The sequence below is a fragment of the Aythya ferina genome (genome assembly GCF_964211825.1).
Source record: "Aythya ferina genome assembly, chromosome: 12".
Classification (NCBI taxonomy): domain Eukaryota; kingdom Metazoa; phylum Chordata; class Aves; order Anseriformes; family Anatidae; genus Aythya; species Aythya ferina.
Window position 1 is genome coordinate 13075405 of NC_140308.1, and position 21871 is coordinate 13097275.

At 55.7% G+C, this 21871-nt stretch overlaps 4 protein-coding genes across 11 annotated transcripts in view; 1 reads left to right on the forward strand and 3 right to left on the reverse strand.

The window, feature by feature from the left end:
* The window catches only part of CFDP1 (craniofacial development protein 1), a 49656-nt gene extending 48924 nt beyond the window's left edge, over positions 1-732 (reverse strand). The window contains exons 1-2 of the mRNA XM_084533514.1: positions 605-732; positions 386-491 (exon numbers count right to left, since the gene is read on the reverse strand). Of these exons, the coding sequence (XP_084389640.1) occupies positions 386-491; positions 605-665 (167 nt within the window). The 5' untranslated portion in view covers positions 666-732. The remainder of the gene's footprint in view (positions 1-385; positions 492-604) is intronic.
* A 167-nt stretch (positions 733-899) lies between these two features.
* Positions 900-3450, forward strand: TMEM170A (transmembrane protein 170A). 2 transcript variants are annotated; one of them, XM_084533515.1, is made up of 3 exons: positions 900-1045; positions 1189-1404; positions 1720-3450. In XM_084533515.1, exons 1-3 carry the CDS (start codon positions 931-933, stop codon positions 1848-1850), a joined length of 462 nt encoding a protein of 153 aa, XP_084389641.1. In that variant the 5' UTR covers positions 900-930; the 3' UTR covers positions 1851-3450. The 2 variants fall into 2 exon arrangements, with proteins under 2 accessions (XP_084389641.1, XP_084389642.1); XM_084533516.1 differs by having other exon boundaries at positions 1189-1359.
* A 1358-nt stretch (positions 3451-4808) lies between these two features.
* Positions 4809-11936, reverse strand: SLC12A3 (solute carrier family 12 member 3; the record flags this gene model as incomplete). Of its 2 annotated transcripts, none has more annotated exons than XM_084533456.1 (25): positions 4809-4950; positions 5134-5201; positions 5413-5548; positions 5896-5982; positions 6074-6185; positions 6278-6379; positions 6901-6983; positions 7107-7213; positions 7332-7472; positions 7949-8060; positions 8168-8267; positions 8347-8502; positions 8586-8687; positions 8779-8902; positions 8992-9099; positions 9284-9438; positions 9568-9652; positions 9792-9922; positions 10030-10141; positions 10213-10323; positions 10473-10612; positions 10927-11022; positions 11153-11228; positions 11429-11560; positions 11661-11936. In XM_084533456.1, 25 exons carry the CDS (start codon positions 11934-11936, stop codon positions 4809-4811), a joined length of 2994 nt encoding a protein of 997 aa, XP_084389582.1. The 2 variants fall into 2 exon arrangements, with proteins under 2 accessions (XP_084389582.1, XP_084389581.1); XM_084533455.1 differs by having other exon boundaries at positions 6278-6457.
* Positions 11937-18059: 6123 nt separating this feature from the next.
* NUP93 (nucleoporin 93) overlaps positions 18060-21871 on the reverse strand; it is a 78684-nt gene continuing 74872 nt past the window's right edge. For all 6 annotated transcript variants that reach the window (XM_084533517.1, XM_084533519.1, XM_084533520.1 and 3 more), the window contains one exon: positions 18060-18291. In XM_084533517.1, coding sequence (XP_084389643.1) covers positions 18181-18291 — 111 coding nt within the window. In that variant the 3' untranslated portion in view covers positions 18060-18180. The remainder of the gene's footprint in view (positions 18292-21871) is intronic.

Consider the following 21871-nt stretch of genomic DNA (forward strand, 5'->3'; position numbering starts at 1 on the left):
ATCAGAAACGACAGTAATTAGGTGGAAAACGTGGTGAGAAGCCCGGAATGGGGCTTATAGGGGGGCATACAGTGTGGGTGTACAGGTGGATCGTGGAGGAACCTCCAGGTGAGGAGGCCTTAAACGTGCCTTGTGTGTGTGGTTTGAGGATCCCCAAATGAAAAACTGCTTAATTACGGGCATTATTAACGGACCTAATTAGCCACGGGTGAGGGTCCCGAGGCTTCCCACCCTTTCACCCCCCAACCCCGAGCCACACCGCGCACCACAACGAGACATTTCTCCTCACCGGGCATCCCTCGAACCACAAACCCTCGCGGAGCACCGGACAGCGCCAAAACAAGGACAAATTTCGGTGAATTCCCCGTCACGGCCGCGTCCCTACCTGGCGGCGGGGCGGCGGGGGCTGCTCCTGGCGCGGGCTGCCCGGGGCCGCGCCTCCTCCTCCTCCTCCAGCAGCTCGCCGCCCTCATCCTCGCTGTACTCCGCGCCTGCGGGCACAACCGGCAACGCACGGCGGTCATTAGACCCCCCGGTGATGAATTAAGCTCCCCGGTGATTAATTAAGCTCCCCTAATCAGCCCCGGCCCGGCGGGAGGCTCACCCGAGGGCACGTAGTCCTCGTCCTCGGCCGAGCTGTACGCCTCCTCCTCACAGCCCGACATGGAGCCGCCGGTAACCACCGAGAGCCGCCGCCGCCGCCAGAGCGCCGCCCCCGCCGCCGCCGCCGCCCTGCAGCGCCCCCTAGCGGGGAGGACCCCGTCTCACGCCCTGTGGGGAAGCCCGGCCCGCAGCCCCTCCGCTTCCGGGTGTCGCCCCGCAGCCGTTGCCATGGCAGCGGGGCGCTGGTTGGCGGGTGGAGGTGCCTGTCAGCGCGCTGCGCTCTCCTATTGGACGAGACGGGAGGAGGAGGGAGGGGCTGGTGAAGCGATGGAGGGCGGCGAGGCGAGCGGCGGGCTGCTGCAGCAGATCCTCAGCCTGCGCCTGGTGCCGCGCTCCGGCAACGGCACCGCCGCCTACTCCAACTCGCTGGTGGCCTTCTCAGGTACGGACACAACCGAGAACGGGGCTGGGCGCCGGGCCCGGCCTTCCCGGGGGGCCGCTGGAGGCCGCTGGGCCTACCTCGGGCCTACCCCGGGCCTACCCCGGGCCTGCCCGGCTCCCCCGTGACGCGCCGTCCCCCCGCAGAGATGTGGTACGGTGTGTTCCTCTGGGCGCTCGTCTCCTCGCTCTCCTTCCACGTCCCCGCCGCCCTGCTCGCCCTCTTCACGCTGCGGCGCCACAAGTACGGCCGCTTCATGTCGCTGGGCCTGCTGCTGATGGGCATCGTGGGACCCATCACCGCCGGCATCCTCACCAGTACGGCACCGGCCGCGCAACCTGCTTTGGGCAAAAAACACCCAGGTTTGGGGGCTGTGTAAAAAATGGGCTGTATCCATGGGCTGGCTCATCACGGTTTGGAGCCAGAGGCTGTCCCCAGACAGCTCAGCACCTCACGGGGGGCTTGGCAGAGCTCTGCCAACGCTTTTCTCCATGAATCTCTGTTGCCATCCACGTTCCTTGCCTGGTTGATAAGATTTATCACATATCCAGCCCGCTGGGCTGCAGGGCTCCTCCTTCAGAGCCCCCCGCTTCCTCCAGGTAGCCCCCTCCCCGTGGCACAGCCGTGTGTTTTTCATACCATGCATTAATCTTTCTGCTTTCTCCCCCTCTCCGCAGGTGCTGCCATCGCAGGAGTTTACAGAGCCGCAGGGAAGAACATGATTCCCTTCGAAGCCCTCATTTTAGGCGTGGGTCAGACGTTCTGTGTGGTGGTGGTTTCGTTCCTACGGATTTTAGCCACTCTCTAGCTTTTCTTCGGATGTTAGCACTTGAAAATGGAAGGGGCCCCAAAGGCCTGCCCCACTCCTGGGCTCTGTGAATCAAGTAACGAGGGAGCGCAACTCGAGGGGTGCCTCAGTGTGCGCTTCCTCCCCTGCTCGAGGCCGTGTGAAGGCTTTCTGCCTCCAGGCCGGTGGCAGAGCCTGATCTGAAGGGCTGTGTGCCACAAACGTGCACGGGAGAACGTGCTTTCTGTAACTTCTGTTGCTCGTGTGCCACCGTAACGGCTGGGTTAGCTCCCCCTGGCACTGCTGAAGCTGTGCCACCGATCCTGAGCAAACAGCTGCAAGCAACGCCCAGCGCTGGCTGCTTCCCGGCCAAAATGTGCCACCAAACGGGTCCCCGGTCTGCTTTAGAAATTAAGATGAGATTTATTAATTTCGTTACATTTTCGTAACGCTAAGTGCCAAGTGAAACTTTATTTCCCTGGGGGAGGCTCAGCTACCTTCTGCAGGTGACAAATTGTGGCAGCAGCAGAGCATAACTGAACAGCAGCCACACCTGCTGTGGTGTCTTCAGCTCTCAGTTAATGCTTTGACCTCTTGCTGCTTGGTTTGCAGTGAGCCCAAAGCTCTTTTAGTGAGAAATTTCCTTTATTGTTTTTCTTCTGGCCCTATCTTTGCCAGGTCATGCTCATGGTGAAGTTGGGGAGCAGCAAAAGGAAAAATCATAGCTGAGAATGAAACCTTGTGGCCGAGAGCTGTGAACGTGCCTCAGGGCAAGGGAAATGGTGTGAAAGTTGTGATTTTAATCAATTTTATTACTGTGAAGCTCTTCAGACACTGGATGTCCTGCCTGGGAGCTGCACCCTGCTGCCTGCAGCAGCAATCCCAGGGCACGTGTGAGCATGCACGGTTGTTTCTTGGGCTTTGGAGATCTGTGTTCTTGAACTCATTCTGATTTCACCTGCTGAACGTGCTCACGTCAGTGTGTGGGAATTGGACATCTTCACTGGTGTGCAAGCATAATTTTAGATGCACCTCAACCCCTACTGGCCGAGGTGCACTCCCTCCTCACACACTGGTTTAGCTTTAAGTGACTTTTCATTAATTCTTCATCTGCCCCTTGCCTGGAGGCGTGCTGTGCGCTCAGGGCTCTCAGGTGTGCTCTCTGGGGGCTGGGTTTTGGGGCCGTGGGGAGGCTGGGGCTGAATCCCGAGGCTTTTGCTGCGTGGAGTAGCCAGCCCCAGGGCTTTGCTGTGGTCCCCGCGTGTTTCGTAGCTGCTGCCATCATCTGGGTTGCAGAAGGGAGGCACCATCCGTGTCCAGCCTTCCAGGCCACGCTTCCCACCTGGGTTGTTCCTGAACTCATTGGGTTTCCAGAGCAGCTCGCCCTCCGTGCCTGATCCCCCCCTGTACGGCCAGTGGTGTTCCACAAAGGTGATGAAACAGCCCTGAACGGGATCGTGTGCATCATGAAAAAGAAATTCTCTCGCTGTGATACGACTTCTCTTGATCAGTCCTCTGGCAGCGGATGGAGAAAGTTGTTTTTCAGGAGCTTGAAGGAGAATACGCTCAATTTTAGCCTGTGTTAATCCAGGGAATAAAGCTGTGAATTCTAGGAGCTGAATGCAAATCCTTCTCCTTGGCTGGGCAGGGTCTGAGCCCTGGGGCTCTGGTGGGGCCTCTCCCCTCTGCGCTTCCTGCCCCTGCCCCAAATGAGAAGCAGGAGTAATGAGCAAGCTGCTTGGATCTCCTGCCCCTTCCTGCTGCTTATTTCAAATCACCACGCACAGCTTGTGCCTGGAGCACCTGGTTTAATTCACTGACCCATCCTGTCCTTTCCCAGATGGATTAAAAGTGCTGGGGCTGGATGGGGCAGGGCTGGCTGTACCATCCTGCTGGTGCCCTGAGCCTACTCCCCTCATCCTGGAGAACAAATGGAAAAAAAATCACCAGGACAGACAGAAAACCCCCTGCTGCCTGCCTGCTGAAATCTCCCAGGGTCTGCTTTGTGTGTTTGCAGCTGTGAAATTTGCAGAGAATTCACGTAAAGAGGGGAAGGGTTGGCTGCTGCCTTCTCTTGGTGAGTTTTAGTGATGGGGGCGAGCTTTGAGTCCCTTTGGTCATCATGGAGCACAACAGGAACCTTGGCATCCCCAGCTGCCCGCCTGTAATAAAACCAGGCCCAAAGAGCTGAAGCACCAGGGCAGTCTGAACGCAGGTTCCTCCCTCTCATCACGTTATTTCATTGTCCCTTTCGCCTTCCTTCAAGCAGAGGAATCTCTTGAGTCTTCAGCAGGTGGCTCCGCTCAGGCAGAAGGGTGTGGGAAGGCTGGGGTTTAGAAATGCTGTTGCGCTGGGCTGGGTAAGTACCCCACGACTGCTTGGGAGAAGAAAATTCCCGATACACCACAACACGAGCTTGCCAAAAGCTCTAAAGAGCTTGAAAATAAAATGGAAATGCCAAGAGCCCAGCAGGGAACTCCACGCAGAGAAACCTTCCTCCCGGAGAGTTTTATTTTTCTACTGGCACTGATGATCAGTAAATGCTGTAACGAGCGAGGTGAACGGAGTCGTGTGTTTGTTCGGCAGGAGGGTGGAGTGGTGAGGAGGTTGGTGTTGATTTTGGGAAGCCATACTCCTTTTTGCCTGGTGTAGGGCTGGTTTCTCCTGTCCAGGGCTGTCTGCCCCAGGGCTGGCAGGTTCCTTGCTCTCTGCAGCCCCGTGGGGTGGTTCTCGGCTAGGGAAGGTGGCTTTGATGGGGACAACACCTGCATGACGGGGTGTGCATTATTTTATAGCTACACACAGCCTATAAAAATCACCAAAAAGCTTTTCTAAGAGCACAGCAGCAGTGTGCATTAGGGATTCCCCAAATCACCCCGCTGCTGCCACCAATGCATGCTCCTTCCTCCCCCAACCCCCTTCCCAGTCGCCCAGCTCACAACTGGCCTGAGACAATGACACGGTGAGGTGCTGGGGGCTTCACTGGCAGTAGAAGGTGAGGACGTTCTCCTGGTTTCCCCTGGTCAGGACGACGGGGGGCCTCAGGTCCCGCGAGAGGCTCTCGAGCCAGGCCATGTAGAGAGAGCTGGGGCAGTGCCCCTTCCTGCCCACGGGCAGCGTGCTGCGGGACGGGGCCACCTCAGCGAGGGCACAGCCTCCTCCGGCACCAATTTTCAGCCTTTTTTCCCCTAAAAAAAGCTCCTCTCCCTCCAGGACCAAACCTCTTGGTGCTGCCCCATCCCACTAGGGTATCCAGGCCCTGAGGGAGTGCGAGGAAGGGGAGCGGGGGGATCCCAGCACCTACATGGCGATGAGCGCCGCGTCCTGCGAGTGCTGCAGCAAGATCTCGTTCAGCCTCACTTGCCGGAGAGACTGCGGAGCAAACAGCGAGGCTTCAGGAAAATAACCTAATATTTAGGAAATATCCACTCCGGGGGCACCATGGCCCCACGGCGAGCCACCACGCTGTCCCCAAGCACCCCAGGGAGGACTGGCCACAAGAACTTGGCACTCTGAAAATTTGGGGAGTGGGGTTCCCAGAACCACAGGGTTTGGACTCAGAAGCAGGAAACCCTTTGCAGACCTTGGCTCTGTGCTTGCGGAGCTCCTCGTCGGAGATCTTCCAGGGACAGCCGTGCCTCATCTCGCCCACCGCGGCCTCGTCCTTGAAGCCATCGTTCAGCCTGAAGGGCGCTACCAGGTCATCGAACCTCTTGATGCTGCGAGACGAGGAGGGCAAATGACAAATTTTTAAAAATATATCTGGGGAACTTTTTAGTTTCTTCATGTTTTCAGCAAAGCTTTTTTCCCTGAGTGCTCCACAGCCAGGATTTACTTAATGCTTGTTATTATATTATCTCTTATTATTCCTTATATTAATACACAGAAATTTAGATTTTCCCAGCACACTGTGACTGTGAGCCAGGGCTCGGCCCTATCACAGCAGCATCCCCCTGCCCCGTGTGCCCAGCCCCATCTCTCTGCAAAGCGTGGGGTCCCCTTGTGCCAAAATCAGGGGGTCTGTGCACAGCACAAGGAGTCTCGGGTAGCCAGGGGATGCATTTACTGCTCCGGCCGGGGCTTCTGGTTGATGTCAGGCAGGACGTGGACCTCGTGGAAGCCCAGGCGGAATTTGCTCAGCAGCGACACGATCCTGCCACATAGAAAGGGACAATTTCCAAAAATCGGGGACATGCCCCAGCTGCCGAGCTGGAGCACCCACACGATACCGGTCTGGCATGTACGCCTTCCTCTCCTCGTCCATCCTGTTGATCTGCCCGCCGACAAACACCCGGATCTTGCATTTTCCCCACCGCTTCTTGCGCCCGAGGAGGTAGGGGATGAGCAGCGTCAGCCCTGCGGGACACGGCCGCGTTCACCCCGGGGCATTTTTAACCTGCTCCCACCCTCTTCTATCGCCTGCTCCCACAGCATGGGGCAGGGCTCACCTCCGTCGTCAAAGAGCCAGTAAATGTCAATGGTTTTCTTGCCCTGCTGGCTCTGGAAGACGGTGCTCGCCTGCTGCTCGGCCGCCAGCTCCACGGGGTCGGCTGTGAAGACACGCACCGCTGCCAACCCTCCCCGCAGCACTGCTCCATTATGGGGGTGAGCAAACCATCTTCTTGTCCCTGGTGAGCTCAAATCCTGCCCCCTGGGCGCAAGTCCAGCTCCCCAGAATGAACCCTCAGGCTACAGGACGCTCTGGACATCCCCAGTTGAGGACTGACCAGTGCCCGAGGTCCTGCCTTGAATGCGGGGTTAATTGGGGAGGGAGGAGAGGAGCATGGGCAGTGGGGTGTGACCCCCAGGAGCACCCAAATTCAGCGTTCTGCCCCACTTCGGTGTACCAGACGCCATAACTGGTGCGGTCCCCATCAGTGGCACGTCCCCAAGCCCCGTTTAGCTTGTCACCACTCCAGAGGTGACGTTAAATCAGGCCCATCCCTGGCTGTGTGGGACGGTCACCGAGCAGCCCCGGGGACACACACACCCATCCCCAGCCCGGCGGTGACATCCCACTGCGGCCTCTGTGTGGTGACAAGTCCCATGGGACCCATCCCTCGACACTCACTATGAGCTTGCACCACACGGGAGACATTCAGCCCCTCCTTCATCCTCAGCAGGCACACGCCGTACTTGAAATCAAAGGCATCGCTGGAAGGAGAAAGAAGGCAGCTGGCGGTGCTGGCTGTCCCCATCGGACCATCACCGGGGTGGGGACAGCTTGGCGTGACCCCACTGCGGGTGGCAGGGGGTCAGCAGCCCCAGGGCACGCACTGCAGGATGCCCACGTAATCCTCCACGCTCTGTGGCACGGCCGCCTGCCAGTCCCTCTTGTAGCCCAGCGCCAGGATGTTGGGCCTCATCTTCCCCAGCCCGGCAGCCTCGGGGGGAAAGGAAGCAATGGGAGTAATTAATTCCTGCACCAGGAATTAATGCCCGCCCCGCACGGCGTGGCGTGTCCCTCTGCGTGGGGACGGGGAGGGCTGAGGGTGGCTCTACCTGCATCAGCATCTGGACACCGCTTCGCAGGTCCTCCGCCAGCACGTCGCTGTAGAAAGCCTTGATCTTCCTCTTGAGGAGCCACCTGCTGTGGCCGTCCGACGACAGCCTGGACTCGGGCATCTGCTGCTTGCGGGGGCCCTGGTGGGGAGCAGGGGAGGGGGCACGGCCACCACGTGCAACTGGTGGCCCCCGCGGTCCCCTGTTATCCCCTGCTGTGCTTTGGTTGCTGAGGAGCACCGGCTCCTCTCTCCCCAAATTGTTGGCAAGACCCAGATTTAAGCACTGCATGCTTGGGAAGTTGTTATCACACTGGGAAAAATGGCAAATTTTGGTTTCCAGCCCTGACTCTGCTGTTTGCACAGTGGCAAATGCTGGTGCTGGTGACCCTGGATGGAGAGCAGCCTGACCAGGCACCCTCTGGGCCCCAATATTTCCTCCTTTGGCAAGAGCAGAGGGTTCTCATCCCCTGTCCTCTGACCAATGTCTTTGTCCTACAGGAGCAACCCTGCCCCAGGCTGGGCAAGGGGAAGCCCTCAGGGCCGCCCCAGCTCCTTGTCATTACTGCTTAACAAGCTGGGGAGCTCGCACCCAGGGCACAGCCCGGCCCCACTCACGATCAGCACGTTGCCGCAGATCATCAGGCTGAGGTTCTTGGTGAAGGTGCCCACGAAATCCACCAGCGCCGGGCGAAAGTTGGGGGGCCCGGTCAGGACCAGGCACTGGGGCCTGAGGAGGGGAGAAAGGAGAGGACATGGGGTGGCACCGAGCCTCTCTGAGTGTCCTGGCTACCCCCGTTCCCCCTCCTTCATGGCACCGAACCCAAACCCCTTTGCCTGTAGTTCTTGATGTGCTCGTCCACCTCGCTGAGCCCCACCGAGTAGCTCAGGGCCATGTTGTAGGAGCTGGCTTGCATGGAGGAGCCCCAGTTCACGTCTGCACAGAGGGGAAGGATCAGCAATGGGGACAAACACCCCGGGGGGGACACGGGGCTGTCCTCTGAGCCACCACGCACCCGGCTTCTTGTAGAGGACGTAGCCCAGGAGGAAGACAACGATGCCGAGGGCGATGAGGGCCGCCCACCAGGTCAGCAGGAACATGATGACCACCGAGACGGCAGCACCAAAGAGCGCGGCCCACTTGCTGTAGTACCGAAAGGAGGGTCGCCAGCCTGCACGCAAACACAGACAGTGGCTGCCGACGGCTGCCCTCACCCCACAGCCGGGATGGAGCCGGGGCCAGGCCGGGGCCCACCTGGGGAGTTGGTGACGGAGGCGTGGAAGCAGCTGAAGTTGATGAGGGCGTAGGAGCAGAGGAAAAAGTTGGAGATGATGGGGGCGATGGCGTTGAGCTCGGCTGTTGAGGAGGGCAGGACAGGGCGGTCATCGGTGTGCCAGGGCCGCCGGGTGGGACCGAGCCGGCATGGCCTGGGGTGGGAAGCACCCACCGATGAGGATGAAGCCGACGGCGATAACGTAGGTGAGCATGTAGCCACGGATGGGCTCGTTGTTCTTCCCGTAGCCCTTCCCGAAGAAGCCTATGAGAGGGTAGAGCTGGTCCTTGCAGAGGCACTGCGGGGAGAAAGGCGTGAGAGGCACCGGGCCGTCCCCTCCACACCTCTGCTGACAGCGTGGGGACGGGGACACGGACCGGCCCTCACCTGGAAGACCTTGGGGGCTGAGACGAGGCAGGCCAACGCTGAGGACAGGGTGGCACCAAAGATCCCCGCCGTGATGAGGGGACCGAATCCCGACACCATGCTCATGCTCTGCCCAAGAACCCGGCGGTCAGGATCCCTCGTGTATCATCCTGCACCCCGACCCTAAAGGATTTCCAGCCCCCAGCCCCTTCCCTCAGCGCTGCCCCATTCTACATCAGAAAAAAAGCAGTGAAAGCAGCCAGCAGCAGAGCCTGATTCTGGCTGATCGGAGCCGAGGGGGCCCCGGGCACACCTGGTAGTGGTTGCTGAGCCCGTAGGGGCAGCTGTGCCGCTGGGTGCAGTCAGTGAAGTTCCAGCCGAAGCCACAGGCCAGCCCCTCGCAGCCCGGCGAGCCCAGGGGCATGCTGTCGTTCAGGCTGCCCGAGGCGTCCCGGACCACACAGGCACCTGCAGGGCACAGTGAAGCTCGTGTCTTGCTCGCCCACCAACCCCAAAAGATGCTGGGGCACCGCTCCTGGCTCTCACCACCCCTCTTCTCCTCCCCACTTCATGCGGATCCCACCTGCCCACACTCACCTATGGTAGCAGACAGCAGCAGGTAGGATATCGTGGTCCAGAAGATGGCCATCAAGGTGCCCTTGGGGATGGCCACGGCAGGATCCTGTCCGAGGGAGGTGCAGAGAGAAGCAAAGCAGCCTTCCGGGGACCCCCAGTGATGGTTTTGGCCCACCCAAATTTCTTGCCCATCCAGTTTCCCATCCTGAGATCTGCCAACTCACGTGGGGACGGTGAAAACCTACCTTCAGATCACCCGAAATGTTGGCCCCAGCCAAGATGCCGGTTGCCGACGGAAAGAAAATGGAAAACAAGCTGAAGAAGGAGCCCTCGGGTCCACGCCAGCTGGGCACCAAGTTCTGGACAAAGATGTCGGCTGGGGAGGAAGCAGAGCAGAAGCATCTCCACCCAGCTCTGCACAGCTGGCTGCTCCCAAACCTTTCTCACAGCACTGCATGGAGCCCAGGTCCACAGTGGACCCACCTCTGTAGCCAAAGAAGCCCTTGGCTTGCTTCTCCGCGGTGGCCGGGATCACCGTCCCCACCAGGTAGTTGGCGAAGGAGACCAGGATGACCAAGAAGAAGAGGACCTGGGCCTAGGGGAGCAGAAAGGGGCAGCCGGCTCCCCTGGGCTGGAGGCTGGGCCAGCCGAGGGGGCGAGCGCTACCTTTGCCTCCCACTCCATGCCGGCCAGCGAGATGCCCAGCAGCAGGGTGACGGTCACCACGCCGATGATGCGGATGTCGTTGGTGGGGTCCACCATGAGGGCGTCGTGCTCCTGGGGAGGGGGCACCATCACCAGTCGGGAAGCAAACCTCCCCGTGGCAAACCACCGTCAGTTTTAGCAGCTGAGGGTTGGTTACCGGCGTTAACCCACACACTGATCCATAACTCAGGGTGATGGGAGGCTTGGAACCGTGTTCTCACCTGCAGCAGGTCCCGGACGGTTTCTGCAAAGCCCACCGTGTGCATGGCCACAGCCACCGCGTTGGCGAAGGCAAAAATGAGCCCGATGGAGCCGCCCAGCTCCGGCCCGAGGCTTCTTGAGATGAGGAAGTAGGTGCCCCCTGCGGCGCAGAAAACCCACTGGCAGGGCTGCCTTCCCCTGCTCCTCCCCAAAAAACACCACGGAGGTAACAGGAACCAGCCATTAAGGGGCATTTGCTGCTGGAAAGGCCACCCAAAATTCCTTTCTGCTCAGTGTTTCCCTGCGAGATGGTGGCCACCAGCAGGATGCTGTGGGCTGCCACACTCAGCATGGTGGCCTGGGAGGAGCTGGGAGAAGTTTTTAGGGCGGTTGCATCAGCAGAGGCTGTGAGGAACCTGCTCCCTCAGCAGGTTTGGGGTGTTCGGCAGGGTTGTGGGGCTGGGGACGCAGTACCTGACTTCACTTTGCCGTTGGTGGATATGGCGGAGATGGACAGGCCGGTGATGGTGGTCACCGTCACCGACATCAGGATGATGAGCCACGTCAGGGCTGTGTGGGAGAGGACCGATGGCACCCACCGGCTGGGTGCCACCAGCAGGCCCGTCCCCACCTGCACCCAAGTGTTTTGGGCTGCTGGGAGCCGGGTGCCATCATCCCCCCACCCCGCCAGGGCACCCACCGATTCCTGCCTGGGCCGTGATCCAGGGCAGGCGCAGGTAGAGGATCACTCCCCAGATGTTCAGCATGCAGCGGATCTGGAGGGGACAGAGATGGGGACATCGTCTGTGAGCACAGGTGGCACCTGGGGACAGCCAGGGCCACCCTGGCTCTGCTGGTCTTCAGATTAACACCACGGGGGGGCAGGAGAAAAATCTGGAGCATGGACAGTCACAAAAAAAAAAAAGATATATCAGGAAAAAAAAACATGATGGGCAGAGGAGGACCCCGCACTCACCATCACGCCCTTCACCCATCCAAAGCGGACGGGCTCTGGTGTGGGGGCCCTGCCCGGCCCCTCCTCGGCGTCGGGGAGGCCGTCACTGCGCTGGGGCTCGGGCACTGGCACGCAGAGGTGGCCCTGGTCGGGCTGCGGGGACGAGGGGACCGAGGTCACCATGGAGCTGACCCAGGAGCATCACCCAGCACCCAGGCAGAGCACAGCCGGGAGACATCGGGACCGGCCTTACCTCGAGGATGGAGCGGAGGTCGGCCAGCGAGGGCCTCCCCCTCTTGGCCTCACCCACGCCCTTGCTGTTGGCGTAGTGCTCGTAGGCGGGCACCACGTCCACCGTGTTGTAGCCGAAGGTCCTGGTGCAGAGGGTGCTGCCCGAGAGCTGCGTGCCCTCGCAGCCCGCCGTGGCCTCGCAGGGAGGCCGCCCGGCCTCCTCCACGCCCAGCAGGGTGCTGATGGTGAAGCGGCCGCTGCAGTGGGACAGGGGCTCCGGGCAGGGCAGCTCGGACATTTTTGGCTGCTGAGGTCCTGCTCATGGTGCCGGGGTCGGGCTTGGGGGATTTATACCCGGCCAAACCAGGGCGAGCCACCCGGCACCCCCCCAGCGCCACGGGGGACGCGATCGGCTTGAACCACCCCGAGCTGGCCAGGGGGAAAAAAATAGCCGGGGGAGGTATCAAAAATGCCATAATCAGCATCGCTGGCTTCCAGTGCCTGATCGGGGCGGTGATAACAGATTGGAGATTAAGTCCCAAGGACAGAGCGGCAGAGAAGCACGGTGCTGAGCTTGCCTCCGGCCCTGACCCAGGAACATTCAGTTCCCACCTGGATTTATTATGGAAAACAGCAGCAAGTCCCACGCACATTGCCCCTGCCCTAGGGTACTGCCCCAGACCCAGCAGACCCCATAAATCATCTCAGCTGCTGCTGGCGGTGCTGAGCTGTGCTGGATGTGTGAAACCAGGGGAAATGGGGGAGGAAGAAACCAGAGGATGAGGGAGGTGTCCCAGGGCTGGGGGGCAAAGATGCTCACAGCCCCATAACCCCACCAGAAACCCCTCTGGACCCCAGGATGGGGGAACTGCTGAGTGCCCATGATCCAAATCTCCCCCAAAACGACATCCCTCGTTTAACCCTTCCCCCCTTGACAAAACACACGCAGATGCTCACCTTGCAGCAGCCAGAGGCTGGGAGAGGGATGGGCGCCTTTTATATGGAGCTGGGCGTCACACGTGCACTAAAAGCCATTTCAGATAAGATCGCTGAGGACAGCGAACAAGGCAGGCAATAAAATTTGAGGGCAACGCTGCAGCCCATTGGAATTTCACCCCACTTACTTTGCGAGTTAATGGAAAATTCGGGTTGCCTGGCCCGCTGCCTCAGGCTGCCTTTCGCACTCACAAATTTTAACCTGCTTTTTGAGGACTTGCTCTTGCATTGCTTGTGCGTGGGCAGACACCGCCCTCAATCACACATGGCCGGTGTAGAGCTGCTTCCCCGGGGAGCTGAGGACAGGCAGAGCCTGTATTTTGCACAATGGTGCGAAATACAACACAGCACTCCTGGTGCCACTGCTGTCCCCAGTGGAGGTGGCACGAGCCCTGCACACCCAGCCTTCCTGGGGGACCTGGATCTCCAGGGGGAACCCAGATCTCCTGAGGAGGAAGCCCAGCAGCCCACTCACCTGCACGCACATGGGGATGGGGATGGAAGCCACCAGGACCCAGCCGCATTCCCCGTGGAACAGCCGGGTGTCTGCTGTTGTACGGTTTGCATCCTGCCCACGTAATGCCCAAACTCTGCCCCTGCTCCCAGCCCAAATCGTGCCAGGAGGTGAGCAGCTCCCTGCAGGGAGAGCATCCTGCCTCGCAGGGCTCAGGAGACACCAGGGAGAACTGCCCAGACTCGGTACATTTCCAATCTCTGCTTATGTGAAGAGCAATGAGATGCAACGAGGAGAAAGCTTCAGGCTTTCAGCAGCTAAGGCAATACCTCCTGCAAGGACATCAGCCTCCACCCGCAACAGAAACAGCAGCAGACTCGTGCCTAGAAGCAACATCTTTATTTCAGACCATCATTATTTCACCTGAAAACATTAACTGGCCCCAAACCGGGCAAATCGCAGGGAACCTCTTAAACAGGAGGTGAAGCACAGCAGAAAGATGCTCCAGGAGAGGCACAAGGACTCCGGATGACAGGCGAAGAGCGAAGCAAGTGGTATGATGCAACCCTGGTGTAGTGAAATAGCCGGATAGTAGGATGCGCTTGTCGTCGGCCTGATTCACAACACCAGCTGCAGCAACAATACCGGGGCCGTCCCGCGCCGGCGACAGCTCCTGGGGACCACGAGCAGAACGAGGAGAGCGTTGGGGCCAAGCTGCTGGTCCACTCTGGCTATTAAACACCTCAAATGAACCTTCATCTAGTTAGGCAGGGAACGGTTTGATGCTCAATATGTGGCTTCTTTTAAAGGTTGGCAAGGCACTGGATTCCTCCAGGTCTTTATTTAAATTTTAATTGTCCTGTTTCTATCTCTGTTAAGAGGGAACCTACCGCCTGGACAACGCGGGCCATGCGAGCGGAGCGGGGATTTAGCCCCAACCGCACCGAGCAGGGATTTAGCACCGACCGCACCGTGCAGAGCAGGGCTGATCTCCTCCACGCAGCAGGGAAGGAAGCCTGGAAGGAGAAAAAAAGTGGTTATTCAGGCAGCTGCTGGCAACCTCACCTGGTGGGCCAAAGGGATCGCTTCCCGTCCTCCTCCAGACAGCAAATACCTGACTGGGACTAGACGAGCCAAGCACACACAGCGATAACACTGCAGGTGCCACTGTGAAAATACTGAGAAGAGAGAGCATTACTGGGGGAAAACACCAAAAAAATGAGCTGAGAAGAGGACAGGACCCACCGGTATCTGCCAGCTCCATGGCAGTTTGTAGGCAGGGACCTTCGAGGAACATTTCAGCAGATTTTCTGCTTGTTGGCACAAGGCAGCTAGCTGTCTTTATTAGCTCAATTTACTTTTTACCAGCAGCCCACAATTAAGCTCTTGGCAGAGATTTAACTCCCCTCCTACTGGACAGGTAACATAAGCCAGACATTTACAATGAGCATTTCCAAATTTCCCTGCAATTCCCCTGTAATCCCAGAACACATCAGCCAAGACCTCTCTTGACAAAGGGCTTCAAGCTTTAAAAACTTCAAAGCTTTAAGCTCTGTTAGGCTGGTATCATGGCACTTATGGGAGTTTCACTACAGATGAGCCACGAGAACCCTGGACAATGGATCTGATGCCCTGCATGTCACTGCTGCATCTGTGCAGGGGCAGCACGCCCAGAGACACGCAGCTTTCACCCTTTCAGCCCTCTCAAGCAACACCAGCGTGGGCTGCTTTAGATCTTAACCAGTGAGCCATCCCCCAGGCTGCATTTCATCTTCCACCTGCAGAGTCTGTATTGCAGAGGATTAATCCTGCAGCAGGAAAGGGCACAGGGAAATTATCCTAAATTTAATCTGCAGCATGAATCTGTGCTTTTTTTTTTTTTTTTTTGTACAAAGGAGCAGAGCTCCACTGACTTCAGACATTTTGTCAGTTTATAGCAAGAATAAATTCAGCTCTCAGATGAGAACCTGTTTCTGCCACGAACTCTGCCAGGCAAATCACACCCGCTGACTCGCTCAGATGTTCACTTTGGCCTTTGTGGGTTTGTCCAAAGAGCCCCAAGCCCTCTATACGCACAAGGAGCATTCCCAATATCTCAATTATTTACACAAGGGAAGCAAAACCACGTCCTCATTGTGATACCTGGCGCAATGGCTAGAAATCAGGAATTGTGTGATGGACAAGCAGCAGCTCCACAACCTTTATGCAGGCTCCTATGGAGAATCTGGAATTATTGGTTTTAAGAGGGCCGTGGTAAAGCTCACACCAAGGCACTCTCTTGCCCTCCTAGTCAGCAGCCGGCTCTGTGGGACACGGATGACACTAGTTTGGGAAGGGAAATGAGAAAATGCTGCTCCAAGTAATTGCACACGGAAAATTGGGGTCACTTTTGATAGCCTTACATTACATATGCACGAATTCCTCCCTGTTACAAAGGGAGTGGTCAGTGACAATACCTTCAAGCAGGCTGCTCCAAACAACGTATGAATTTAATGACATCCCAAAAAACCCCTGCAGCAGATGAAGTTGAATAAATAAAGCCGAGGCATGAAGGTACAGCGGGTTACAAACTCCACTCCCGCAGCAAACATCTGGGTCAGAAACCTGAGGGAGCACGGCCAGGTTGTTCTTTCCAGAGGAGCATGAACACAGACGCTGGAAGGCGTGGGGTGGAGAGCAAACAGTGACATCTGGAAACCACGGGGGTGCCTTGTTCAGCATCTACCTCAGTGCAGCAGAGCCCGTGAAGCCGTGCAGGGGAGCCAGGCTTGCTGGATCCAGGCTGGAGCCCGCTGCTCCTAGGACCATGGGAGGACTGCTGGGCTGTGATATCCGCCACCTGCACACACCTAGGAAGAAATCACAGGGAGTCAGAAGGAAGTAAATGAACCCCAACTATCCACGGCACCTTCTGGTACACCTGCAGCCTCTCACATCTTGTCTCAGACGGTGCTGGGCCTTACCTCCATGGGGCTGCTTGCAGGGCTTGGGATCCCTGCAGGGGATTTGCTTCTGCCAGCAGGTCGCAGAAGGCCCTTCCGAGCTTTTGGGACAATGCATGAAACAATTCAGCTTCTGCTCAGCTTACCAGGGACCAGGACAAGAGCTCAGCTGAGCAGGATGGCAGGAGAAAAACAAGGTCCCACAAAGAGCAATGGTGAGAGCGGTGTCTGAGTGAAGGTAGGAGGAGGAGAGGGCATTTGGAGGCAGGGCAACCTCCCTGCTTCCACCACAGGCTCTGGCAGCGCCGTCCCTCTGGCTGGGGTCAGAGGCTGCCCGAGGACAGGCACAGGCCTGCCGGTCACTGCAGCGAGGTGCTCCTGTGCTGGGAGTAACCCAGGGTCAGGGGCTGAGTGCCAGCAAGGAAAACTAGGAGCTGGCTTTATCCTGCAGGGCTGCATGTGGGGCAGCCAAGGCCAAGCAGGCTTCTCTGTGAGTTTCAGGAGATGCCTGAAGGTACCTACCTTCTGGGGACTTGTTCTCCAGATCAGATGAATTTTGGAGCTGAGGTACACTGAGATGCCTTCACACACAAATGCCAGCAAAGTAAATCACCAGCAAAGCCCCCCACACTCACCTGCTGACACTGCTGGGCCCACCAGGACCTCCCAGTAACTCACCAAATCCCCCTCACTCGCGGGGTGACGTCCAGGCCTCTTGTTTTCCCTTCCAGCAGGAGAAAGGACACGCTCCTGAACCTGTCTGACTGACAGGGCTCCCCACGTCAGCATCCTTCAGCCAAAAGAGCCTCGAGCATGCCACAGGACCTCTCAGTGCCACAAGCAATCCCTAGCTATGCTGCTGGGGTCCCCAACGGCCAGCTTGCTCATGCCATGAGACATGTTTTGGGGTGGTTTGGCAAGCCATTCCTGGTGAAAAGGTTGACTAGATTGACACTGCAACTTTTTTGGTAGAGAAATGAGGAAGTCAGTCAAATATCCTTCAGTGCAGGTTACACTTACTGCAAGAAATGGACATTAATTCTCCCCCACAATAATTCAACATGCAAAGGCTGAAATCAGCTCCCACATTCTGTTGCCTAGCCAGGAGCGTACATGTTCTCATATCCCAACAATTCAAATGCAGTGAGGGTAAAACAGCAGCAGAGCCCAGGGGTAGGTGTGTCGGGAGCAGTAAGAGCTGTAATTACCATTCCTCCCACTTCATTTCAAAGCTATAGTCAAGGCAGCTACATTCAAGCTGCAGGAAAAAAAAATATCTTGTAATGTAACAGGGCTTTCACACCGATTTAATTGTAGCTCAAAACATTTAAACTATGCCAAAGAGCCATTATTTAATGCCCCTCACTTGAATGGGACACAGGTTTCCCACGGAACCAAGAGCAGTACCTGTCCCTGCCCACAGCACCCACACAGACTCCTCGGGCAGCTTCCTTGCTTCCCCTGGGGAACTCAACTTGGGATCATTTTGAACTCGACTGTTAAAAACCCACATGTCAAGTACAAACTGTCTCCTATCCAGATATACCTGTCCCCAATCTCAGCTCTTCCTGCAAAAACTTCAGCAGAGCTGCAGGATTTGCAAAACCGTGTAAACCTGAGGCACTCAACAATTTAAAGGTAAAGGAGGCTGCAGCACATGGAACTCACCTGCAGCACAAACACTCCTCCCCACAAGACAACGTTACGGACGGACGGCAGCACGCCACGTGTGGTGTATCAAACTTGCAACATTTAACATGCATCCGAAAAAAAAGAACTCCAAAAATTTCCCATCTGTACGTTGAGCATTAACGTACAGATGAGCATTAACTACATCTTACTCTGAACTTCCTCTTCTGCTACAAAATTGTTCGTTTACCTCCCTGCTACAGGACTGACTTCTCTCTGCACGGCCCGCTTACTCACCGAGAATGATTTTCTAAATATAAACCAATTTAAAACAAAATTAATAAAAACGTATAAAAAAAAAAAAAACAAAATCAGTGAAAATGAAAATGTCAAAAACAAATAGAAATCAAAGAAATTTATTGCCATCAACAAAAATACAGGATACAAAACGGCACTGGTCCCACCCCTGAACGCACTAACGACAGGCACAGGTTGCTGCAACCCTACGAGAAGCTGCTCTGCTAGTTCATAAGGACCTCCATTTGCACCAGTCTTGCATTCGTATCTCCAGACGTTCTGTAAGGGATCATTCCAGCAAACGTTATCAGAGCACGAGCTTGAGATCGAAGTTGCTAGAATAGAAAAACAAAGCACGGTTACTGGAGTATCCAAAAAACCCTACAACACCACGAAATCTGGGTTAGACACAAGTTAAGCACTTGCCTTTTCAAACAAGCACGTATTATGTTTATACTCAGAACTGCTCTCTGGGTGACATAACTCCACATCGGGATGGAAATATGATTTGTTTCCTTTTCCAACCATTATAAGCATGGTGAGTTGCCCACTCGCTTTAAAATGCCCATTTATTTAAAATTACCCAAGAAAAAAGTGTTTTCAACAACGTGGAGCATCACTGTATTGCAATCATCTTCAATCTCTGCACGGAACAGTCTGTCCCTGGGCAACACGAGTCTTTCCCACTTGGCAAAATAAAAATATAAAAAGGACCCTGCTGAAATGCTGCATTACCACCCTCAAAGCACAAGCACTAGAACCAAACTGGCAGTGCGACGCGCACCATGAGGTCTTTGGCCTCACCTACAACACCCTGACAGCTCTTCAATCCGTAACATGACGGAAGGAAACATGCCGAGTACCTGTGGAGGTTTGGCTGAAGTAACCAAAACCTCTTCTTGTGCACCCAGGAGGCTATGTCACAGCTGGAAGTTAGGATTTTTTTCCCCCATTTCTTTCCCCCGTTAATAGATTACAGGGAAAAATCAATGCAACAGCTGGCGGGCACCAGGAAGGTATAGAAACTCTGAATTTTTATGGCAGACTGTGTAGACCGTTTTGTTTGCTTGCAGTGTTTTCCTTATTAAATATTAGGCAGCTCTGAATTACTCTGCTGGAAGATCCTACGGTTCAAATCCTACCTCAGTCTGCTGACTGCAGGGAAAGCTGAAGCGATGTTGGTCATTGTGGGCACACGGACGGTGACCCTGACAGCAGGGACTGACAAACCGGGGAGTGACTGAAGCCCATTACGTGGCTGGGGACAGTAACAAACACCAGCTGTGATCGCCATCTGGGCAATTCTACCCCTTCTTCAGTGTGCTGATAAACCAGGCGGTTACCCAGTGGATGAGCTTTGTAAGCTGGTAAGAGGAAGAGCTGGGTGCTCAGCTGATAGCATTGTTTCAAGACGCTGCATGGGGTAGGGAAGTAAGTTGTATTTGGCACTGAGATCTCAGCCATTTCACTGTCACTGCCACTATGCTGTCTGAAAGAGAGCTACAACTGTCTGCAGAGCCCCAGGGCCTGGCAGAAACACAGGGCAGAACTCCCACCTCGGGCTGTATTCCTGTCTGGCCAAGGACGAATACCTGGAGCTGCAAAGATCAGGGCAACATAGCACTCCTCCCTTCACGTGCTGCAGCTCAGGAGTGGCAGAAGGCAGTGCAGCACAGCAGGGGACACCTGAACAAGAAGCAGGACAGAGCCTGACCCCATTGCTCCAAGCTTCTGGTGTGGTTTTCAGAGCTGCTACCACCCAGTTAACACCAAGGTACTGCCTGCTTAACTAGGTGCCTTAAAAATCAGTTTCAGTGATGGTCAATCTCTCTTTTACTGCTTCCAAATGGCTACACAGAGTTGTGTGCATCACTTGTAACCTGCTGTGTTCATGGGGACATCAAAATAGGTGGTGGGTGAATAATGCACATCAAGTTGTCTGGTTCTTATTTAAATACAAAATAAAAAAAAAAAAAAAAGAGGAAAAACCTCTCACTGCGACTAAAAAGGCTCAGGAGCAGCGTGAATTACCATTCCCTTTATCTTTTTGGTAGCAAAAAGTCAAAACAAGAGGAGGGGTTGCAAGCAGCAGTCCTTTGGGAAGCAAGAACAGGGGTGTGCAGAGGTTAAGAGCGGCCCGGAGGTCTACATGTTCTGGTGGCTGTAATTACTTAATGAACGTGGAAGTCACTTGTGATTTAAAATAAGACCACAAACAAACCTGAATTCCATTCCGTTCATGACCTAATTTTGCCACCCAGATAATGTCCCTGGGCTGCTGCAGGGGGTTGGTCACCCCGGACCAGGCCGGGGAGCTCAGGCACTGCTGTCACACGCTGGTGGCATCTGGGTCACGGCTGGCAGCAACAGCTTCCAGAGCCACAATCTTTGCCTGAAATCTGACAAAGTGAATCAGGCCAAGTGGGACAGGACTTTGCTCCCTCCTTCCCTAAGCCAATTAATGTGTGAATGTGTCAATATATATGTGTGTAAATATATATATATCTAAAAGTCACAAAACAGAGCTTAGGTAATTTCTTTGTGAAATAAAGATTCTTCAAAACCCAGCTCTGACTCCAAACTTGCTAATTTTTGAATACAGCACATTTTGACTTTGAAATGGAATAGGAGATGTTTTAGCAGAGAGCTTTACTGGGTCACAGGGCTCTAGAGGTACTTCTCCCTCTCCATCCTGCCCCTGCTGCTGGGTCCACACGGTTCCTGCAAAACTCCCTCTGCTCCCTGTCTGTCACAGCAGGGTCCCACCAGGGCAGTCAGCAGAGCAGTGCTGGGCATCAGAGGGCAAATTTAAGAGCTGTATGTTCCTGCTCGGGGGGACTCTGCTCCCTGCTACGTGAAACAAGCCTCAGACTTGGAACAGCTACTGCCTCGTGTTTTCAAATTCCTCTGATGACTCTCTCTGCTTGGTTTGAATCTCTTTGCTCAGATGGATGTAGAGAAAACCTAGGGATTTCAAAGACCTGCTCGAGGAAAGGTGCTTTTCTTGCTTGCACTGTCTACTGGGCAATGCACTGAGACTGTTAAAGCTTCTGGAAGCTTTAACACGGTGTTAGTGACTTCCCCCAAATTTCCTTCCTTGCAGAGAAAGGAAAAGCTGCCTTTCCCCCAGGGAAGTTCAAAAGGAACTTGCCGAGCACAGCCTGCAGAAGCTTGCATCTGCCATCTCTGCTCAGCTGAACAGGGAGGGTTTTGCTGAAGGAACACCTCCCCACGTTCAAAATGCCCTCGTTTCTTCCCTCCTCTACATCCCCCAGCTGTTTCCCAGGCAGGGAAACTGGCACGATCTAGCTTCCCACTCCCACATTGTCAGAGGAGATGCTGCAGGGTAAGACGACAGGGGAGCATGTCTTAAAGCTATCCTTAGCCTACCTTCCATGTGTCCAAACCTGATATTTTTCTACGCATGCAAAGCAGGCAGCTGGGAGCTTCAAGCCTATAGATTTTTTTTCCAGCTAATCCTACACCAGAAGATTCGTGCTCCCTTCTGCCATTATAATCACTCAACTATTTCTCTTATCACATCCCTGCGTACAGAGGCAGCGGGCATTTGTTCCCTCTGATGGTTTAAGCACTGCTTTTATTGCACTCTGCAGCCAGAGATCCACGAGTCAGACCCAGTGCCCTCTACCACCAGCGATGCCCTACTGCTACGAGATCCCACCACAAGGCCAGCAGCTTGACTAACAAAACTTCATGCCTGAAAAAGAAAACTTTTGAGGGTGTTGAGCTTGATAAATCAGCTGTCATGCTACTCACACTGAGATGACACCTGACAGGGTTACACCCAAACGGAGGTGGTCGATGATGTTGCTATGTAAGGCACAACGCTGCAGTCACAAAACTGAAAGAAAAGGCTCACTCGAAAAGCAAGGGGCTCAGGCTGTTTGCTCAGTG

What these genes read in the sequence shown, in the direction of transcription:
- TMEM170A (XM_084533515.1), top strand. Translation starts at nt 931, where the DNA reads ATGGAGGGCGGCGAGGCGAGCGGCGGGCTGCTGCAGCAGATCCTCAGC. An exon ending in CTCGCTGGTGGCCTTCTCAG is followed by an intron (nt 1,046 to 1,188) that starts GTACGGACACAA and finishes GTCCCCCCGCAG; the next exon opens with AGATGTGGTACGGTGTGTTC. An exon ending in TTTGGGCAAAAAACACCCAG is followed by an intron (nt 1,405 to 1,719) that starts GTTTGGGGGCTG and finishes CCCTCTCCGCAG; the next exon opens with GTGCTGCCATCGCAGGAGTT.